Source organism: Dendropsophus ebraccatus, chromosome 11 (genome assembly GCF_027789765.1).
Source record: "Dendropsophus ebraccatus isolate aDenEbr1 chromosome 11, aDenEbr1.pat, whole genome shotgun sequence".
NCBI classification, from domain to species: domain Eukaryota; kingdom Metazoa; phylum Chordata; class Amphibia; order Anura; family Hylidae; genus Dendropsophus; species Dendropsophus ebraccatus.
In genome coordinates, this window is record NC_091464.1 from 86,743,438 (window position 1) to 86,763,280 (window position 19,843).

At 45.0% G+C, this 19,843-nt stretch overlaps 1 protein-coding gene across 1 annotated transcript; it reads left to right on the forward strand.

Moving 5' to 3' along the window:
* The first annotated feature begins 1,383 nt into the window (after positions 1–1,383).
* On the forward strand, positions 1,384–16,078 carry LOC138767889 (uncharacterized). Its single transcript, XM_069945753.1, has 2 exons — positions 1,384–1,432; positions 14,402–16,078. The coding sequence occupies exon 2, from the start codon at positions 14,494–14,496 to the stop codon at positions 15,790–15,792; it is 1,299 nt and encodes a 432-aa protein (XP_069801854.1). The 5' UTR covers positions 1,384–1,432; positions 14,402–14,493; the 3' UTR covers positions 15,793–16,078.
* Positions 16,079–19,843: the final 3,765 nt, after the last annotated feature.

Here is a 19,843-nt window from a genome sequence, read left to right on the forward strand (position 1 = left end):
AGAGAAGGACACCAGGGGAACGCAGACAGGTAATTGTAGATGAGTGAATATTTTGAACCGCAGTAAAACAAAAAGATGTCTGCAATCGTTCAGCTGCATTAGCGCAATTTGTTTAAAGTTAGGTTCGGACAAAGCCAACCTTTACTTCAATGTTCGGAAAAGCTGCCAGACCGAGCTTTTGAAAAGTTTGCTTATCTATAATTAATCAATTACCCTCAGTGTATGGATAGATAGATAGATAGATAGATAGATAAAACATTATATTTAGATAGTATCACACATACAATACAAACATAAATATTAATAAAGAGGCAATTCACACATATAACATTAGCATATTGTGTGTTTGTAACAATAACTATAAATACTTCCATATCATGAATAAAAGAATAGACACATCCATATTCCACATATCCAGAATAGCCTTCTCACCGAGAATAAAATACAACTGAGAAAACCTGTCCGCAAGAAAAGCTTAACAAGATTTACTCAAACAGATGGATCCAAAAGTCCTTGTTTACTCATCTCACACAAAGTCTATGCAATAATATTTCCTATTCTTTTAGCAGTTACATCAGTGTCCGTGAGCGGCTGATATGTGGTGGGATAGGGGGAATTTCTCTTTTCACAGGTAATTGCGGGTGTGCAGAGTGGATTTGTTTCTGGATATCCTGTTCTATATTTTCTGTGTGGTCTCCCATGTAAAGGATCCCTGCCCTGTCCTTCACCTTGTACGCTGCTTTCTTTTTGGAAGCCTGACAAGCATCTTTGTATTGCATTGCAGCCGTCTGCTTGTAGCTACTCAAAGCAGTGATCTGGTGTTTGATATAAGGAGGAATCCCCTTTTTACAGTGTTCTATGGGCTGGCCATTTTCTTGCCATAACTCTGGTAGACATTTATAAAGGTAATATACTGCATATACACCTCACCTCTGGGATATCCAGTGAAAAGGTAGTATCCAGATATCCAGATGGCCAAACAGTGAACTTATCCGATAGTAGGAAGTAAGGAGATGTCATGTATGACTATGATTCCCTGGTTAAAAACCTAAGCTGCCTCTGGTAACCCTATAGACCACATCCCCTATAGATCACCACTCATATATTTGGTTGGGGTAAGAATCAAGTCATATAGATGGGATTGAGGATATGTGTGTGTGTTTTGGGCACAAAGTCTCCACAAATTCATTGTTATTCCATAAATAGGAGAGGAGATGAAAAGCTGATTAATGGAGTTAAAATCAATCTGTAATTGTCCCCAGAATGAATGAAGTTCAGTGATCACAAATATTCTTCTACTCGATAAAGAATGAACGGAACATGGTCGTCCACACACAGTTATGCAAAAAGAGTCTGTGGAGCCTCATGTAAGAGATTTGAAACATAAGACTAGCCAGATATCCCTCCAGGGAAGGATCCAGCCAAGGAGTAGGTAAGGAGACCACCAAACACCACCATATTAAATGGCCCCTTCAGTCAATATACTATGGGGGACATATATGAAATGTCCGCCTGAGGCGTACTCCAGGGAGAAGTTGCAGATTCACTCCTTCTCCCTGGCATACGCCTGCTGTATGCCCCGCTCGCCTGATGGGCGGGCTGGTGTAGCTTGGGGGGGGGCGTGACAAGTTGGGGAGGAGATGTGGCCTCCTCCCGCGGCTCATTTATCATGATTTACGCCTGCTTACAGGTGTAACTCATGATCCAAATCAACACCTGTTGGAAGCAGGTGTAGATTTAGTACGCCAGGCGCAGGTTCAGGCGCCCGGCCGGATTCACATAGAGGAGTGCGCCTCTTAATGAATCCTGATGGGCAAAGGGGGCGGGGCCTAATATAAGACTTATACTTGTGGGCTGCTACCCACCTTTATCAAGTGGCTTGATAAAGGTGGGTAGCAGCCCACCGAAACGCGTTGCCATTACAATTAATAAACGGAATCTTTGGAGTGACAAGGGTGGATTACACTGACCTTTCAATATCTACAAGCGTCCTGGAGGGGGTCTGGCTTTAAATCTTTGGCCTTTCCCCCACTGGGAAGTGAGTGCTTTATGCCGTGTCAACGGTTCCATTTTCATGCTTTTATAGTCTCCATCTCTGAGCGCTGCATTTTTTTGTGTTTTATTCTCTTCCATATATATACCGGTGTGGATTTTCCTTCTGGGGTATTGCTGAGCGCCCTCCCTGTGGATGTTTCATATAACAGAGATCTGTGATACATTGTGTTCTTGGATACTGGTGTAGTGGGATTAAGGGGACATCTCCCCATACCCACATACACCGGGTAAGTCCCTTTCCTCCCTTTTTTTCTTGTATATCCTTGGATGAGCGCTGTCCCCTATCTGTGGTTGTCTCCTATGAGTCTAAGGATATGACAAGGGAAGTAACAAAGCCAGGTATCCATCCAGAGATAGCTGCTTCGGGATGTTTCCGCTCATCAGTGTGGAGTACCTGGAGCAAGAGTCCCTGTTCTCAGTTGGCATTGGACCCCTATCGATCTGCTTGTTATCTCTAGTCTTATGGGTAGGATAAAAATTAGATGGGAATACCCCTTAACCCTTGTTTGTATGCCTGAACTGTGTGTCCCCAGGTGAAGGAAAACAAAGAAGCTGATGTGAATCAGAAATTGAGTATGGGAATAATGATAGTCTCAGTGGTTGGATTTTTTTTTTCTATCCAAATGACTCCACGGATCAGAAAGTGATAAATACTGTAATTAAAGTGTACCTGTCATAAAGGCACTCCGGAAGTCAGCCAAGACCGCAGAGACGCATTAAAAGCTTGACCCTAACCAGCCACCATACCAATGAAAGGAGTGACGTCACTTGAACTTTGTGGACTGCATGCAACAGGCTGATTGTTGGTTGTAATGCCACTGGCTGGGACCTACTCCAATACACTTCTAACCTTCTCCGTATCTAAAGGGACAGAAAGGACATCGTACAAACAAGCCTATCACTTTATAAGAAATACTAAGATATCGGAATACTACAATAGGATACGCTATTGTGTTAGCACTATAGGGATCAGTGCCATGCAACTTCAATGGCTTGTCCCCCCACCCCCACCCCAACCCCTCCCAATTACAATCATACCCATCATCTCCTTGAAGAATCCTTCATTTATCTATTTTGTAAATATTAACCTATTGGAGAAAGTTTCTCATTAGGTGAATGCACTGCCATTACACTAAAAGGCTATGTTGCCCCTTCAGGTAAAAATTGGGGAAGGCGGCCATCTTGTAACATAAGCAGCCACTATTCACATAGGCGGCCGACTATTTAACAAGACGGCAGACTTCTGCCGATAATATTGCGAAGTGGCAACATAGCCTTATACAGTATACCATGTACAGAATATAACAATCCTATCTTGAAAGCTGTCTTCTTAACTCTTGTATGCTTGACACTAGCTTACCTAGCAATATGACATAATTTAATGCAGATGTCTTACCCCACATTTCTTACCTGTCATTTCCCCAGATTGCAAACTTTTTGTCAATTTTTTTTGCTACTTTTAATAAGTGGAATGTAATTCTGAACAGTTTCTGTAAAGTTTTTTTTTTTTTTTTTTTTACAGAAAAAAGTTAGGGTCTTTTACCAGGAAGGCACACAACTAAGTAATGCTTAACACTTATTAAAATGTCTGCATTTTATTTAAGTGTTTGTAAATCATGAGCCTTAAGAGATAAAGCATTTAAGTAAGGTAAGACATTAAAAGCCTTAGTAAATGTACCTGCAATCAATGCTTGATTTAATAGTCTTCTTCCTTTTTAATGCAATATGCTTGAAAGCGGAGTCTTCAGTATTGAACTTCACCTATTGCCAATGGGATGACTAACCGGACCTTTCTCCAATCCGCCCCCTCTTATAGGGAGACTTTGGGGCACCAGCTTCTTCTCGTGCTTTTCTTCTGAATCTATTTTAGGTGACTAAAAACAGATCGATATAGTTGTTGGTTAGAGTCAAATATCATTTGATACCACATTACTCTCGGAAGTCTTTCGATTTTGAAGAACGTCTTCATGGTGTATGTTCTGCGATGGCCTCGTGGGACTTCAAGCCTTTAAAACAGGTGATTTTGCTATTCTCAGGATCAATAAAACCTCTAAACTTAGTTCTCGATGTAACTCATATGTCAGGCCCAACAGTATGACTTTTCTGAATGTTAATTCTAGGACATCATGTACAGGAGAAGCCCCAAATGTAAAATTTGGGTTTATCCTAGACCAAAGTAGTGTTACTCCCAGTCATCCTAGTCTGTACGCTCTTGAGAGCAGGTCTCTAATGCGGTATTTTAATTTATTCATTGTATAATTTAATATATAACCTCTAATGTATTTATATATTTAAATAAGCGCTGTGGAATCTGTTGGCGCTATACAAATAAATATTAATATTATTATTAGTGGACTTTCTTGCACATTCCATATTATGTTTCCATACAGCCAACCAGTTATTTATTTACATGTACATAATATAATAAATGGTAATAAAAGGGGAGTGGGGATTTATGAAGACCAGCGTACAAGTACACTGGTCTTATATTTGGCCCCGCCACCTTTTCCCCGGCAGGATTCACTAAGAGACGCATGCCTCTTAGTGAATCCGGCTGGGTGCCCGAACCTGCGCCTGGCGTACTAAATCTACACCTGCTTCCAGCAGGTGTAGATTTGGATCATGATTTACGCCTGTGAGAAGGCATAAATCATGGCAAATGAGGTGCGGGAGGAGGCCACGCCTCCTCCCCGCCTTGTCTCTCCCCCCCAGCTCCCCTAGCCCGCCCATCGGGTGAGTGAGGCATACAACAGGTGTGCGCCAGGGAGAAGGGGCAAATCTGCACGTTCTTCCTGGCATACGTCTTGAGCGGACGTTTCATAAATGTCCCCTATTGTGTAAAAATAAAGTGGGGTGTGGGAGCAAGTGTAAGTACAAGTGCATTAGCTGATAGCTGCGCTACATGACTGATGGATGCCAGAGTGATGTGACTGCAAACCTTAGGCTGGGTTCACACGACGTATATTTCAGTCAGTATTGTGGTCCTCATAAACCAGGAGTGGATTAAAAACACAGAAAGGATCTGTCCACACAATGTTGAAATTGAGTGGATGGCCGCCATATAACGGTAAATAACGGCCATTATTTCAATATAACAGCCGTTGTTTTAAAATAACAGCAAATATTTGCCATTAAATGGCGGCCATCCACTCAATTTCAGCATTGTGTGAACAGAGCCTTTCTGTGTTTTTAATCCACTCCTGGTTTTGGTTGCAATATGAGGACCACAATACTGACTGAAATATATGTAGTGTGAACCCAGCCTATTACAGTGCAGGGCCAAACCCCGTCATTGGGCAGCCTTAAGCACCATGTTGGATAATTCTGAACTCTTTTTCTGCCTCTCTTACATTCTCAGGAACCAGTCATTTCTTTTAGAAAGTGGAATAATTCAGCATCTAGACTATTGTTGATTGTAATAAGTTTGTCCAGAATTATTTGTTCTTCCTTTCAGGGCAATTTTGACATATATAAACGATTGTGGAAAGTACATACACGATGTGAGATAACCAGTTATCCTCCAGGTACTATTACACAAAGTGATTATCAGCTGATAATCATTTTGTGTAATAGCTCATACAGAAAGGCAACTGCCGTGGCCTGGGCGCTGGATACTGGTGTTGAACCAGCCGGTGGGCTCTGGTGTTATGGGGTGACTTGTCATGGTGGCCAGGAGTGGTAACACTCACCCCCAGACATACGGGCAACCGGACCTTAGGTAGAACTAGAGTGAGGTGCAAGATGTGGTGGCAGAGATGACAAAGCCTCACTTAAACAATGCATAACTTTACTTCAAAATATCTTAAGTGCAACACAAAAGGTAACAAAGGTAACAAGGTCTCTGTCTGTGGGTGACGCTAACTAGTAGAAACCTTCCTACTTAGTCGAGCATAGTTAGTAGAGAGCAGCTTACTTGCATTTGCTCTACTGCAGATCAGCTAAACCTTCCTACTTGAACTGCAGCTGTGCACAGGGGGAGTGAGACACCTAGTGGCTGGAGTAGGGCACAGCAGCTACGAAACCTAGCTTCGACACCTGACATAACTACTATTACCTAGGTGTAAGTAAATAAAGAAAAACCCGTAGCGGGACACTGCACAATGGTCAGCTGACCGCAAGGAGGAGCAAGCACTGACATGACAGGTCGGCGCTTACTTGCTCCTAAATATCGGCCATCTAATACAGACCTAAGCCTAGATAACTCCTTTAACTGAGCAGCAAGAAATACAGTACAGCATTCTGGATCCTGTCCCTTCATGAACCTGAATTGTCTGATACTCATATCGAACCTCACAGCTGTTTCTAGTAAAGTCTAGTGAAGCCTTCAAGCTGCACATCGGAGACACCACTCCACTAGTGGCACACCTTCCACGCGGACGCCACTTGTATCGCGGACATCATAGTGCTCTTAGGATATTTATCTTGGCTGGTTTAGAAATCACCAAACACCTTGGGACACATTACCAATCCACCATGGTGATGGAGGGCACCAGTTATCGACACTGGAAGAGGTACTGTATCTTCCCAATACTATGGTCACTACTCTTCTGTTTTCTGTAGGAATCTGATAATATAAGATGGGGAAACACATCAGAAAGGCAGAAGATGGGATATTTTTCTCTAACAAATTTAAGAAAGCATGTCTGGGAAACCATATTGAATGCCTGACCTTGATCCTCCATGCCATTCATTGTTCTGTGAATACTTTATCCTTTGACTCTTGCTACCGAGCCTATTGGGCATCGTGCATTCACATATCTCATCTAGTCTATGTTAGGATCTTCCTATTAACTATCCTAGAATGAAAGGGATAGTCCTCCTGGCCTTATGGATACCTAAATCAGGGGGCCCTACACTACTATTAGGGAGGATGTACAAGGATAAAAGTGTAACTTTGTTCCATCTGTTCTACCCACTACTGTAGTAGTGTACCACTGCGGCAATGACCAATATTATTTTAGGTTTTTACGCAAATAAAAGTTATGTTTAACAGAACATTGATTCTAAGAACTTTTTTTATTTCTGAATGTTTAAGTACTTTGTACCTCCAACACCTAAGAGCCTCCTACAATGAATTTCAGGAGATTTGCTCTATTTGCATTCCATTGCATCAACATATTCCAAAGCATTGTACATAAATTACCATCGCTGAAGACTTTCCCTTGGGGACTACATTGACATGAACATTTCCAATATATATATATATATATATATATATATATATATATATATATATATATATATATATATATACACACAGTACATATATATATATCAGTTCATATTTCATAAATATGTTTTTACCAAATTTTAAAACATAGCTAAAAATCTTTTTTCGCACATTTTTAAGATTCCTGACAGTGTGGCTATTATCACTTTCTTTTGTCTTCGCTATTGTTACGTTATAGGATGTGTTTTCCCGAGAAGCTGCCTTCTTCTATACTACGTCTAGGATTTCTGGGATTTTGCTCGGATTTCTATAAGCCTAGTACATTTGATATAGTGCAGCCACTTTGTCACTGAATCAATCCTCTGGACTTCATTACATTGTTGGAGGCTCAACCAGCACATCGGTTGTTAATAATGTAATCAATGTAATAGCTACCCATTTCCTCGTTTGATATCACTTTACAGTGACAGCTGCTTTCAGCAACAACACTGCAATAACCCAACACTTCTAAGTGCAGGTTCTACCTCTTCTTTAATGGGGTATAATAAAAAAAAGTCTACACTTAAAGCAATTGACAGTAATAACAACATTATAAATAATATTCCAAAGTGACAGAATTGAGTGATTCAATAGCTAAGAACAGGGAAGACAATGACAGAGATTTGGCAGCAAGTAGTAGTCTTATCTAGTTATGGCCCATATCACTTTCTACACGTTAATTTAGAGTATAATAATAATTACAGTGTAGCAGATAGCAGGAACGGTCCTGCTTCCTTGTCTTTTCCTGCCTACAATTGCCTTACCGCTGATGTATCAGCAGGGCTGGCCTTAGGGTAGATGGCGCCCTGTGCAGAACATTCTTTTGTCCCCCCCCCCCCGGCTGATTGCCCATCTCATCCCCAGCCTATACCTGGGTTTACACGGAGCGATAATTCGCCTAATCGTACGATTAACGATTTGGAAGTAACAATTTTTCTTTTATAACGATCAGCGTTTAGATGGAACGATGTATCGTACAGAAAATTCATTTTACGATCGTTTTGCGATTGCTTAAGCTTAAGAATTTTTTGCGAACGACGATTTAAGAACAAGTTAAAAGATCAAAATGAACAATTACTCGCTCGTCGTGCGATCGTTCACTACGTTTACACGTACGATTATCGTTCGAATTCGATCGTTATCGTGCAAATTCGCACGATAATCGTTCCGTGTAAACCCAGCATTAGGGTCCTATTACACTGAACGATTTTTAACGATTAACGACTAATGATAAACGATCGCAAGCGAGATTGTTTATCATTAACCGGAAATCGTTCACCATATTACACAGAACGATAATCGTTAGTTACGATCGTTACTATGATCGTTATTGCGATCGTTACTAAGATCGTTTATTTTTTCTGATCCCAGCAAAACAATGGACAATGTGCAATTACACTGAACGATTAGTGAAAAAAAACGCGGAACTTGAGCAAACGAATGTGGAATTACAGCAAACGATTAGCGATAATTTTAGGTTCAGATCTAAATCAACGATCAACGACATACGAACGATTTTTCGATCGTTGCCTGCAATTACACAGAACGATTATCATTTAAATTCGAACGATTTAACGATTTTTCGCACGATAATCATCCTGTGTAATAGGGCCCTATGTCTTGGAGGCCATGTACTGTGAGATGCGGTGGAAAAAGAACTTAGCGGTATACAGTAGTTCCCATTGAACCCCCTATATAAGTAATAATAATGCCCTAATATCCACAAACTATCCTTACATTCACTAATAAATGTCTTCTTTTCTTTGAATGAACAATATTTATGTTTTATCAATCTTTTTACTATAGTATAAACAAACAAACTTACTATAGTATAAACACACCAATTAAGTGGTAATTGAACTGCAGCCCTCAAACACCATGAGCAATAGCCCTACCACTACACTACAGCGTATTCACAATAACTCCCTACATACAGCGATGGTATCCCTGCCTCTATACACAGAATGCCGATAGCAATTACCGCAAAGGGAAATAGCCAGTAACTTTATGAATGGAAATGTATCATTTTGTAGCAGATAGTGAACACAATGTAGCAGATATAATCTCTTGCTTATACTAAAACTGCTGCATTATTTGGCTCAGTCTGTGGCCATTGGGATCTTCTGTTAGTTGCTTAGAACAATACAGATGTTATATCATAGATGCAAACTGTAGCCTATTTGTAATAAATAGCTGTGAACTTTTAATTTAGCAGTGATTTGTGAACTAATATAACAAATATATGATAAAAAGTAGCAAATTGGTAACAGAGTACATTACACTAAAATATACCACAGAGCCCTTGTGGCAGAATAAACTATGTGGGTATCCACTATAAAATACAAGATCCAAACTAAGTCACTTAAAATCACACAAAGTATTATAAAATAGTGCAAACAGTCACTGGGGGCATTGAAGGAAAAGTTCAGCGATTTTTATTTTTTTTAAGTATTGTATTGCCCCCCAAAAGTTATACAAATCCCCAATATACACTTATTACGGGAAATGCTTATAAAGTGCTTTTTTCCCTGCACTTACTACTGCATCAAGGCTTCACTTCCAGGATAACATGGTGATGTCACTTCCTGGATAACATGGTGATGTCACTTCCTGGATAATATAGTGATGTCACTTCCTGGAGAACATGGTGATGTCACTTCCTGGATAACATGGTGATGTCACTTCCTGGATAACATGGTGATGTCACGCCCCGACTCCCAGAGCTGTGCGGGCTGTGGCTGCTGGAGAGGATGATGGCAGGGGGACACTGAGGGACACAGGGCACTGGAGGGACACTGAGCATCCCCCTGCCATCATCCTCTCCAGCAGCCACAGCCCGCACAGCTCTGGGAGTCGGGGCATGACATCAAAATGCTATCCAGGAAGTGACATCACCATGTTATCCAGGAAGTGACATCACCATGTTATCCAGGAAGTGACATCACCATCAGGGGCGTAGCTAATGTCTCCTGGGCCCTGGTGCGAGAGGCCAACTTGGGCCCCCACCCCCTCGTTTCACGACCAAGTGATGCTATTGGTGTGTGTGTATATATATATATATATATATATATATATATACACACACCAAGACAGATATTACCACTAACACCAGCATATTAGAAGAGAAAGTATTATCACCATACATATTACTGCCATACTGTTACCGACCAAATTCTGTATACTGAGACCTATATTACCAGTAATACCAGTATATAGGAAGGAAACATTACCGTCACACCACAACCAGCACCACCATATTGTTACTGACCAAATCCAGTATACTAAATCACCTCATCCAGTCATATAGAGGTGGCCCCAGCTCTACACAGGCTCTATACACCATATACATTACAGTGCAGATAAATCAGGTGACTCACAGGGGGACGTCTTCTCTGATCGGAGTTCTTCCCTTTTCATCTTCTTCTCCATTTGCCCTGGGCCGTTATGAGAACTTCTCCGAGCCACGAATCCACAGATTCTGCCAGACAGACATATTAGTCTCCTCACTCTGGCACCATCCTCATCTATATACACACTGCACATCTGTATTACCCCCTTTACACACTCCTTTAGTGGGTAGCCCTGACTCTATGTGACCCCCTAATAATATATGCCCCCCTCTGTGTATTCCCTCTCCCCCTATGTTGCCCCCCCCCAAATAGATGGCCCCTCTCCCCCCATGTTGCCCTCCTTATAGATGGCCCCCTCTCCCCCCACCCTCCCTTATAGATGGCCTCCTCTCCCCCTCCATATAGATGGCCCCCTTTACCCCCTCCCTTATAGATGGCCCCCTCTCTCCTCACCATCCCTTATGGATGGCCCCCTCTCCCCCCACCCTCCCTTATAGATGGCCCCCTCTCCCCCCCTCCCTTATAGATGGTCCCCTTCCCCCCCTCCCTTATAGATGGTCCCCTTCCCCCCCTCCCTTATAGATGGTCCCCTTCACCCCCTCCCTTATAGATGGTCCCCTTCACCCCCCTCCCTTATAGATGGTCCCCTTCACCCCCCCCTCCCTTATAGATGGTCCCCTTCACCCCCTCTGCCTTATAGATGGTCCCCTTCACCCCCCCTCCCTTATAGATGGTCCCCTTCACCCCCCCTCCCTTATAGATGGCCCCCTCTCCCCCCCTCACTTATAGATGGTCCCCTTCACCCCCCCTCCCTTATAGATGGTCCCCTTCACCCCCCCTCCCTTATAGATGGTCCCCTTCACCCCCCCTCCCTTATAGATGTCCCCCTTCACCCCCCTCCCTTATAGATGTCCCCCTTCACCCCCCCTCCCTTATAGATGGTCCCCTTCACCCCCCTCCCTTATAGATGGCCCCCTTCACCCCCCCTCCCTTATAGATGGTCCCCTTCACCCCCCCTCCTCCCTTATAGATGGTCCCCTTCACCCCCCCCTCCTCCCTTATAGATGGTCCACTTCGACCCCCCTCCTCCCTTATAGATGGTCCCCTTCGACCCCCCTCCTCCCTTATAGATGGTCCCCTTCACCCCCCCCTCCTCCCTTATAGATGGTCCACATCACCCACCCTCCTCCCTTATAGATGGTCCCCTTCACCCCCCCTCCTCCCTTATAGATGGTCCCCTTCACCCCCCCTCCTCCCTTATAGATGGTCCCCTTCACCCCCCCTCCTCCCTTATAGATGGTCCCCTTCACCCCCCCCCTCCCTTATAGATGGTCCCCTTCACCCCCCCTCCTCCCTTATAGATGGTCCCCTTCACCCCCCCTCCTCCCTTATAGATGGTCCCCTTCACCCCCCCCTCCTCCCTTATAGATGGTCCCCTTCACCCCCCCCCCTCCTCCCTTATAGATGGTCCCCTTCACCCCCCCCCTCCTCCCTTATAGATGGTCTCCTTCACCCCCCCTCCTCCCTTATAGATGGTCCCCTTCACCCCCCCTCCTCCCTTATAGATGGTCCCCTTCACCCCCCCCTCCTCCCTTATAGATGGTCCCCTTCACCCCCCCTCCTCCCTTATAGATGGTCCCCTTCACCCCCCCTCCCTTATAGATGGTCCCCTTCACCCCCCTCCTCCTCCCTTATAGATGGTCCCCTTCACCCCCCCTCCCTTATAGATGGTCCCCTTCACCCCCCCTCCTCCCTTATAGATGGTCCCCTTCACCCCCCCTCCTCCCTTATAGATGGTCCCCTTCACCCCCCCCTCCTCCCTTATAGATGGTCCCCTTCACCCCCCCTCCTCCCTTATAGATGGTCCCCTTCACCCCCCCCCCTCCTCCCTTACAGATGGTCCCCTTCACCCCCCCCTCCTCCCTTATAGATGGTCCCCTTCACCCCCCCTCCTCCCTTATAGATGGTCCCCTTCACCCCACCCCCCTCCTCCCTTATAGATGGTCCCCTTCACCCCCCCCTCCCTCCCTCATAGATGCCCCCCTCTTTCCCCCCACCCGTACAGGCTGATAAAAAAACAAAACTTAACTCACCTGACAACGCGCTCCCATGTTGATCCTCACTCCTTTGGTCTGTCCCGGGCTGCTGTGCGGCTGCCGGGGGTGTCGCGTCTTATCCCCGGCAGCGCGCGCATCCCAGAGCTCCCTGCGCGCCGGAACCGGAAGTCAGGGCCCAAGGCGCGCAGGGAGCTCTGGGATGCGTGCGCTGCCGGGGATAAGACGCGACACCCCCGGCAGCCGCGCAGCAACCGGGGGAAGACAGAGTCGGACTCTTTTGACCGCAAGCAAAACAATGCTTGCGGTCACAAGAGTGATTGAAAGGGAGGGCCTCTTTGTGCCCTTTGTGTCGGGCCCGGTCGCGGCGGCGACCCCCGCGACCACGGTGGCTACGCCACTGATCACCATGTTATCCAGTAAGTGACATCACCATGTTATCCAGGAAGTGACATCACCATGTTATCCAGGAAGTGACATCACCATGTTATCCAGGAAGTGACATCACCATGTTATCCAGGAAGTGACATCACCATGTTATCCAGGAAGTGACATCACCATGGTATCAAGGAAGTGACATCACCATGTTATCCAGGAAGTGAAGCCTTGATGCAGTAGTAAGTGCAGGGAAAAAGCACTTTATAAGCATTTTCCCATAATACCTGTATATTGGTGATTTGTATAACTTTTGGGAGGGCAATATAATATTTTAACAAAAATTTTCTCCGGACTTCTCCTTTAGTGCACAGAGACTATCAAGTCTTTTGTCCCAATTTATCAGTAAGGGTCCATTTACACAGAATGATTATCTGATAAAGATTTTGAATTTAGCAATAGGGCAAATTCCCAGCAGCAACCAACTGGGACAGGAAAGAACCTTCCAAACGAGCCTGGCGCAGGTGTAGGGAAATCCAGTATATTATACACCACCAATCTCAACTATCATAACAAGCGGTATTTATTCTACCGCAGCCTCTACGCCCCGAAGACCACCGACTCCGAAGTGGCCGACGAGTTCCTGTCAGGTATCACTAACGTTGTTGATCCCGCAGGTGCGTCGGCCATGGACGCCCCCTTGACGGTGGGGGAGCTGCTCTCTGCCGCTAAATCCTTTAGGCCTGGCAGGACCCCGGGCAGTGATGGTCTCCCAGCGGAGCTCTATGTAGCGCTGGGGGATCTCATTTGCCCGGACCTGTTGGAGCTGTACGAGGAGATGGTGGTGGAGGGCAGAATGCCTCCGTCGTTGAGGGAGGGTACGATCACGATCCTGTATAAGCGGAAGGGGGAGAGATGTGACTTGAAAAATTGGCGTCCCATCTCTCTCTTGAACGTGGACTACAAGATCCTCGCCAAGGTGCTGGCCAACCGGCTGAAGAAGGTCATCGGTCAGGTCGTCCATCTGGACCAGACCTGTGGCATTCCCGGCCGCAGGATCGCAGACAGCCTCGCCCTAGTGAGGGACACGGTCCATTACATCCAAAGCCGCCGTGCACACGCGGCCCTGGTCAGCCTTGATCAGGAGAAGGCTTTCGACCGGGTCTCTCACGAGTTCATGGGCAGGGCACTGCGTAGGTTAGGACTTGGTGATATGTTTTGCCGTTTTGTTAACGTTATGTATTTTGACATTTTCAGCAGGGTACTGGTGAACGGCTGGAAGACTGACCCCTTTCCGGTTCTCTCTGGGGTCAGACAAGGCTGCCCTCTCTCACCTCTCCTTTTTGTTTGTGTTATAGAATCCTTCGCGGAGGCTAAACGGCAGAACGGAGAGATCAGAGGGATCACCGTACCCGGACCCGATCGACACGAGGTCAAGTGCTCGCTGTACATGGACGACGTGACCATCTTCTGCGCTGACCAGCGTTCGGTGACCGCACTCGTCCAGACCTGCGAGAAGTTCGGAAAGGCTTCAGGGGCAAAGGTCAACTGCGGGAAGTCGGAGGCTATGCTCTTCGGGGAATGGCACCTGGCTTCCTCCGCCCCCTTCCCGTTTACCATCAAACCGGACTTCATCAAGATCCTTGGAGTCTGGTTCGGAAAGGAAGGCGCGGCCCTCAAGTCCTGGGAAGAGCGATTGGCTAAGGTCAATACGAAGATCGGGCTGTGGAGCCTCAGACACCTCACCATTGAGGGCAAAGCATTGGTCCTGAGGAACGAAGTTCTGCCTGTGCTCCAGTACACCGCACAGGCCTGGCCCCCCCATGTCACCGTCTGCAGGGCCATCACCAGGACCGTGTTTCGTTTCATCTGGGGCTCCAAAATGGACAGAGTGAAGCGCTCCGTGATGTACAAGGAACCCCGCAAGGGCGGAAAAGGTGTTCCGGATATCCCTACCTTGCTGCGGGCAGCCTTCGTATGTGACTGTGTGCGGAGGACTCTGCAACAGAAGAATGGCTCTGCGGGCAGGTCCATGTCTCGCCTGTTCCTCCTCCCCCTCTGGAGGGGTCTGAGCTGGGACAAGTGGGACAGCTCCATCCCTTACAACTGGCACACTCCCTGGTTCTACGGGGGCGTCGTCAAGTTTGTGAGGGAACACCAACTGGAGGGACTCAAGCCCGACTTGTGGAAGCCAAAAACTGTCCACAAGCTCATCAGAGCACAGGACTCTATGGAGCTCGTTCCAGGGCTCGCTGCGGCCACCGCAGAGACTGTATGGACAAATGTGGCTTCGGCAAAGCTGACCAACGGGCACAAGGACTTGTCTTGGATGGCCATTCAGGGGGGACTGCCTTTGAGGTCATTCATGCATGCCCGCAACCTGTGCAAAACGCGGTACTGCCCCCGGTGCCCCTTCGTGGAGGAAACATCTTCGCACCTCTTTTGGCAGTGTCCGTTTGCTCAGGGCCTGTTGGACGCCCTGGAACTTGAACTCAGTGACTGTGTGCCCAGGAACAGGCTAACGCACTGCGCGGTGCTGTACGGCCTGTTCCCTGGGAATTTCGGCGATGAGGCAACCCGGGAGGCCTGGCGCCTTATGAACTGTTTTAAGGACGCTATATGGCTTGCCAGGAACCGCCTCATTCTGAAGAAGGAGAGGATGTCCTTTCTGGACTGCCGCAGGCTGGTCCACAGCCTGCTCAGAGACTATTCCATCATGGACAGATCGGACCAGGAAGAAGAGGATTGATACCCCTCTCCTTCCCCCTCTCCCCTTGTGTTGTGTTGTCTTTCAATAAAGCTTCGGGCCTGTGATTTCCCCTCCCTACCCCCCTCTCTCCCACCCCCCTTACCCCATCACTTGTCTGTATTGCTTTATTGTTTGTTGTTTTAGGATTGTTAAGGTATGCTGGAATGTTAGTGTAGCGGGTGGTATGATGTATAGCGTAGGGAGCCTGTGCTGTATGTTGTACCATGGTGCTGAGTATGTAGTGTCTTATTTATTGAACTGTGCTGCGTCACAGTTTATGTATGCCTGACGACGACTGATTGTAATAAAGATATTTTCAATCAAAAAAAAAACAAGCGGTATTTATTATTTATTGTTAATAAATACCGCTTGTTATGATATTATACCGCTTGTAGATTCTCCTTGGTGGTGTATGATATACTGGATTTCCCTACACCTGCGCCAGGCTCGTTTGGAAGGTTCTTTCCTGTCCCAGTTAGTTGCTGCCGGGAATTTGCTCTATTGCTCCTGTCTTCACCTCCCGGTTTATCCGTGAGGCACCTGTAGCCGGCTGCGGTGTTATATAGAGCTACTGATAGTATTGTGCCTACATACAGTATACACAACCTGTACAGGTGAGCATACACTCTGTTCACCTCTTCTGCTTATTTTGAGCTGACCTTAATTACTGCACTAGAAGGCGCCCGCTTCTGTCTTTGTGTTTTTTAAAGATTTGAATTAGCAAGACTCTACCACATGCAAGTGTGTGTCTACTGCCTGATTATTTTATTACAAAAAGACTGAATTTAAGTGACTTAGTTTGGATGTTTTATTTTATAGTGGATATCCACATACAGTTCATTCTGCCAAAAGGGCTCTATGGTATATTTTGGTGTAATATACCCTATTACCAATTTGCTACTTTTTATCATATATTTTTTGCTGTTTTATTCACAAATCACTGCTAAATTAAAAGTTCACAGCTAAGTATCACAAATAGGCTACAGTTTGCATCTATGATATAACATCTGTATTGTTCTAAGCGACCAATAGAAGATCCCCATGGCCACAGACTAACCTCATGGTGACATTTGTAGCCAGATGCAGCAGTTTTAGTATAAGCAAGAGATTATATCTGCTACACTGTGTTCACTATCTGCTACAAAATGATACATTTCCATTCAGAAAGTTACTGGCTATTTCCCTTTGCAGTAATTGCTAATTGCTATATAACAGATATAATCATAGTCTAACAATAGACTGATTCCTGATCACTGTATGTATATTGTGATTCCCCTACTTAAGAAGTTTCAGTCTTTTTTTTTTATTTATTTATTTATTTATTTATCTATCTTTCCTTTTTTTGTTCACATTCTTGTATATTTCGTTACTTGGAGGGATGTTTAAACAAAATATACAAAGAATTGAATGAAAATGTGTGATGGGTTTCTTCAAAACACAATAAAAGTGGGCGGCTGGGAGAAGCCACCCCGTGCCCGCAGTAGCTTCTATGTACTGTATTAGCATAGTGTAGTGCACAATTGTTCAGTGCGCCATCTAGTGGTGAAAGCTAGAAACTACATGATAAAAAGTTATTTTACTCTTAGCGCTTCAAGAGAGATTGGACACGTTAAAGTTACCATGACGGGCTGATGCGTCAACCTGATCATGCTGACGATGACTACATCTGTAAGGTAACCTTCATAGTTTCTCCAGCGCAAATAATTGACAGGTCAGTTTCCTGCGGCCGGAATTCAGTGAATTCCGGCCGCAGAAAGACCTGTCAGTTCACACAGTGAAGCGAGCGGCTCCGGCCGCTTGCTTCACTGTGGGCTATGGGAAGCTCTGATGCGGGCGCTCGCTGATGTACCGGCCGAGATGTTCCGACCAGAGACCGGCCGTTCCGTGACCCGGCCGGGCTCACGGAACAGCCGATCTCTTACGTAGTGTGAACATAGCCACAGGCTACATTCACACAACGTGTATTTTGAACACAACGTAGATTTTACCCACTCTAAAACAGCTATACGTTTTAGTGTGGTTCATTTAAGGTCCTCCTGACGAAACCAAACCTTACGTTAAAGTTCGGCGAACCTGACAAACTGAACCTTTGAAAAGCTTGCTATATATTACTTTTTTTCTTTAACAGATTAGCTGATGTCATTGAAGTTAATCCCGGACAATACTTCAGTACCGGCCGCATAATCTTCATTTCTGCTCAATTAAGATGCGGGCGCATTTGAGTGCGCCCATATCCCAATTCACCATAGCACACAATGGAGCGTGTGGCCGGAGCTGCACTTTTCATTGTGTGAACTGTCAGTTTTGTGCGGACGCTATTTAATGAATAGCGGCTGCAAAAAACTGACATGTGTGTCCACTCCGGTCGGGATTCCATTGACTTAAATGCAATGTACATTTTCTTTTAATCATGGCCTGTTTTGCAATTTGCAACAACGGCCGTAATTAATAGAAAATATACGTTGTGTGAACATAGCCTAAGTGTATAAACCCACACACCGTATAAGCAGCGTATTTACTGCTGCGATACGCAGCAAATACGCAGCAAACACGCAGCAAAAACGCATCAAAAACGCAGCAGATTATATCTAAATAACTGAACACAGCATCAAATCTGTACCAACAAATCTGCTGCGTATTTGCTGCGTTTTTGTTGCGTATCTGCTGTGTATACGGTGTGTGGGTTTGTACCCTAAAGGTTATATCAGATTCCAGGTAAAGTGCTAGAATTAAAGTAGGATTTTGAGAAGTACTTTTGTTTGGAAAAGTACTAGCCAATAAAGTTATCGTCACGAAAAAATGTGATTCTTAAAAAAAAGGGGAAAAAAAAGGTATTGAACGTCAATGTTGAAAGGGTTAACTCTTCAGCAATGAGTGTGTATTCAGAAAAACAAGTGGAAAACACAAATTTTTAGACAATAAGGGCGATGAAATATTATTTCTTTACCTTTTCGTGATATTTCAACTGCATAGAAACCGGTTTTATGGAATAATGGACAATGATGATTTTTAGTTCCAAACCCGCCCTATACTTTGGATTCGGGGATGTCTGCATGATTACACTTAAAAGTCTCAGTAGTGGCTGCGCTCCTAATGAGCCAATGCGAAATCATTAAAAAGTAATTGTGTGCAAGTTTTACAGATAAGGCTTCACACTGGGACAAAGCTATTCTGGCAGAATGCAATATTTCTTCAGCAGGTCTGCACTCCTCCTCTTAAGCTTAATGAGGCATAGATGTTTAATCTGGGACTTTTTGATTGTAGGCAGGAAGAATGTACAATAGATTTTGTCATGTAAATGTGAACATCTCTCCCAGAAACTCAACTGAGCTGTAATCATTTCAAGAAAAGGCAAGATCTTAATGGGGCTCTTTATTACCTTCATGGATAAAACACATTGGCAGGAATCATTGAAGTCCTTTGGCATTTGGAAAGTAAAGTGATAGCGATGTGGAGGAGATTGGAATGAAAGAATTTCTAAATTGGCAGATCCTACATGTACATGACATTAAACCCATTCATGCGCAACATGTGGCCGTACTTATTGCTAAAGCCTATTCTATAGATTGCAGTTTGATTGTAACCTCATAGCTATTGGAAGCCGCGGGTGTGCTGGAGCCATAGGAGCTTTGGGGAATCATGGACAATAATGTAGGAGATATATTACACTCAGACAATATGCACTTATTGGAAGGGTGCTAAGAGAGTTACTATTCTTATTTATCCTTATCAGGTCTGTGCATGATACACTCCTCCTCATGGTCTCATGCCTCTTGTCTGGTTTTCTAAGAACATCAAGGTCCATTAACTTTTATTTTCTTACGCAACAGAGTCACACTTCTCAATTATCAAAGCACAGATTTTTGCACAAACCACTGCAGCTTTTCCCATTGGATGGCCGCTTGCCTGCTTGGGGGAGGTTGGGGGAGTTATGACAAGGTGGTGGGGGGACATGGCATTCACTGCGCCTGATATATCATGGTTCACACCTGCAGACAGGTGTAAGGGGGCATTCACACGTCTGCAGTTTTGCAGACGTTATGGACAGGGA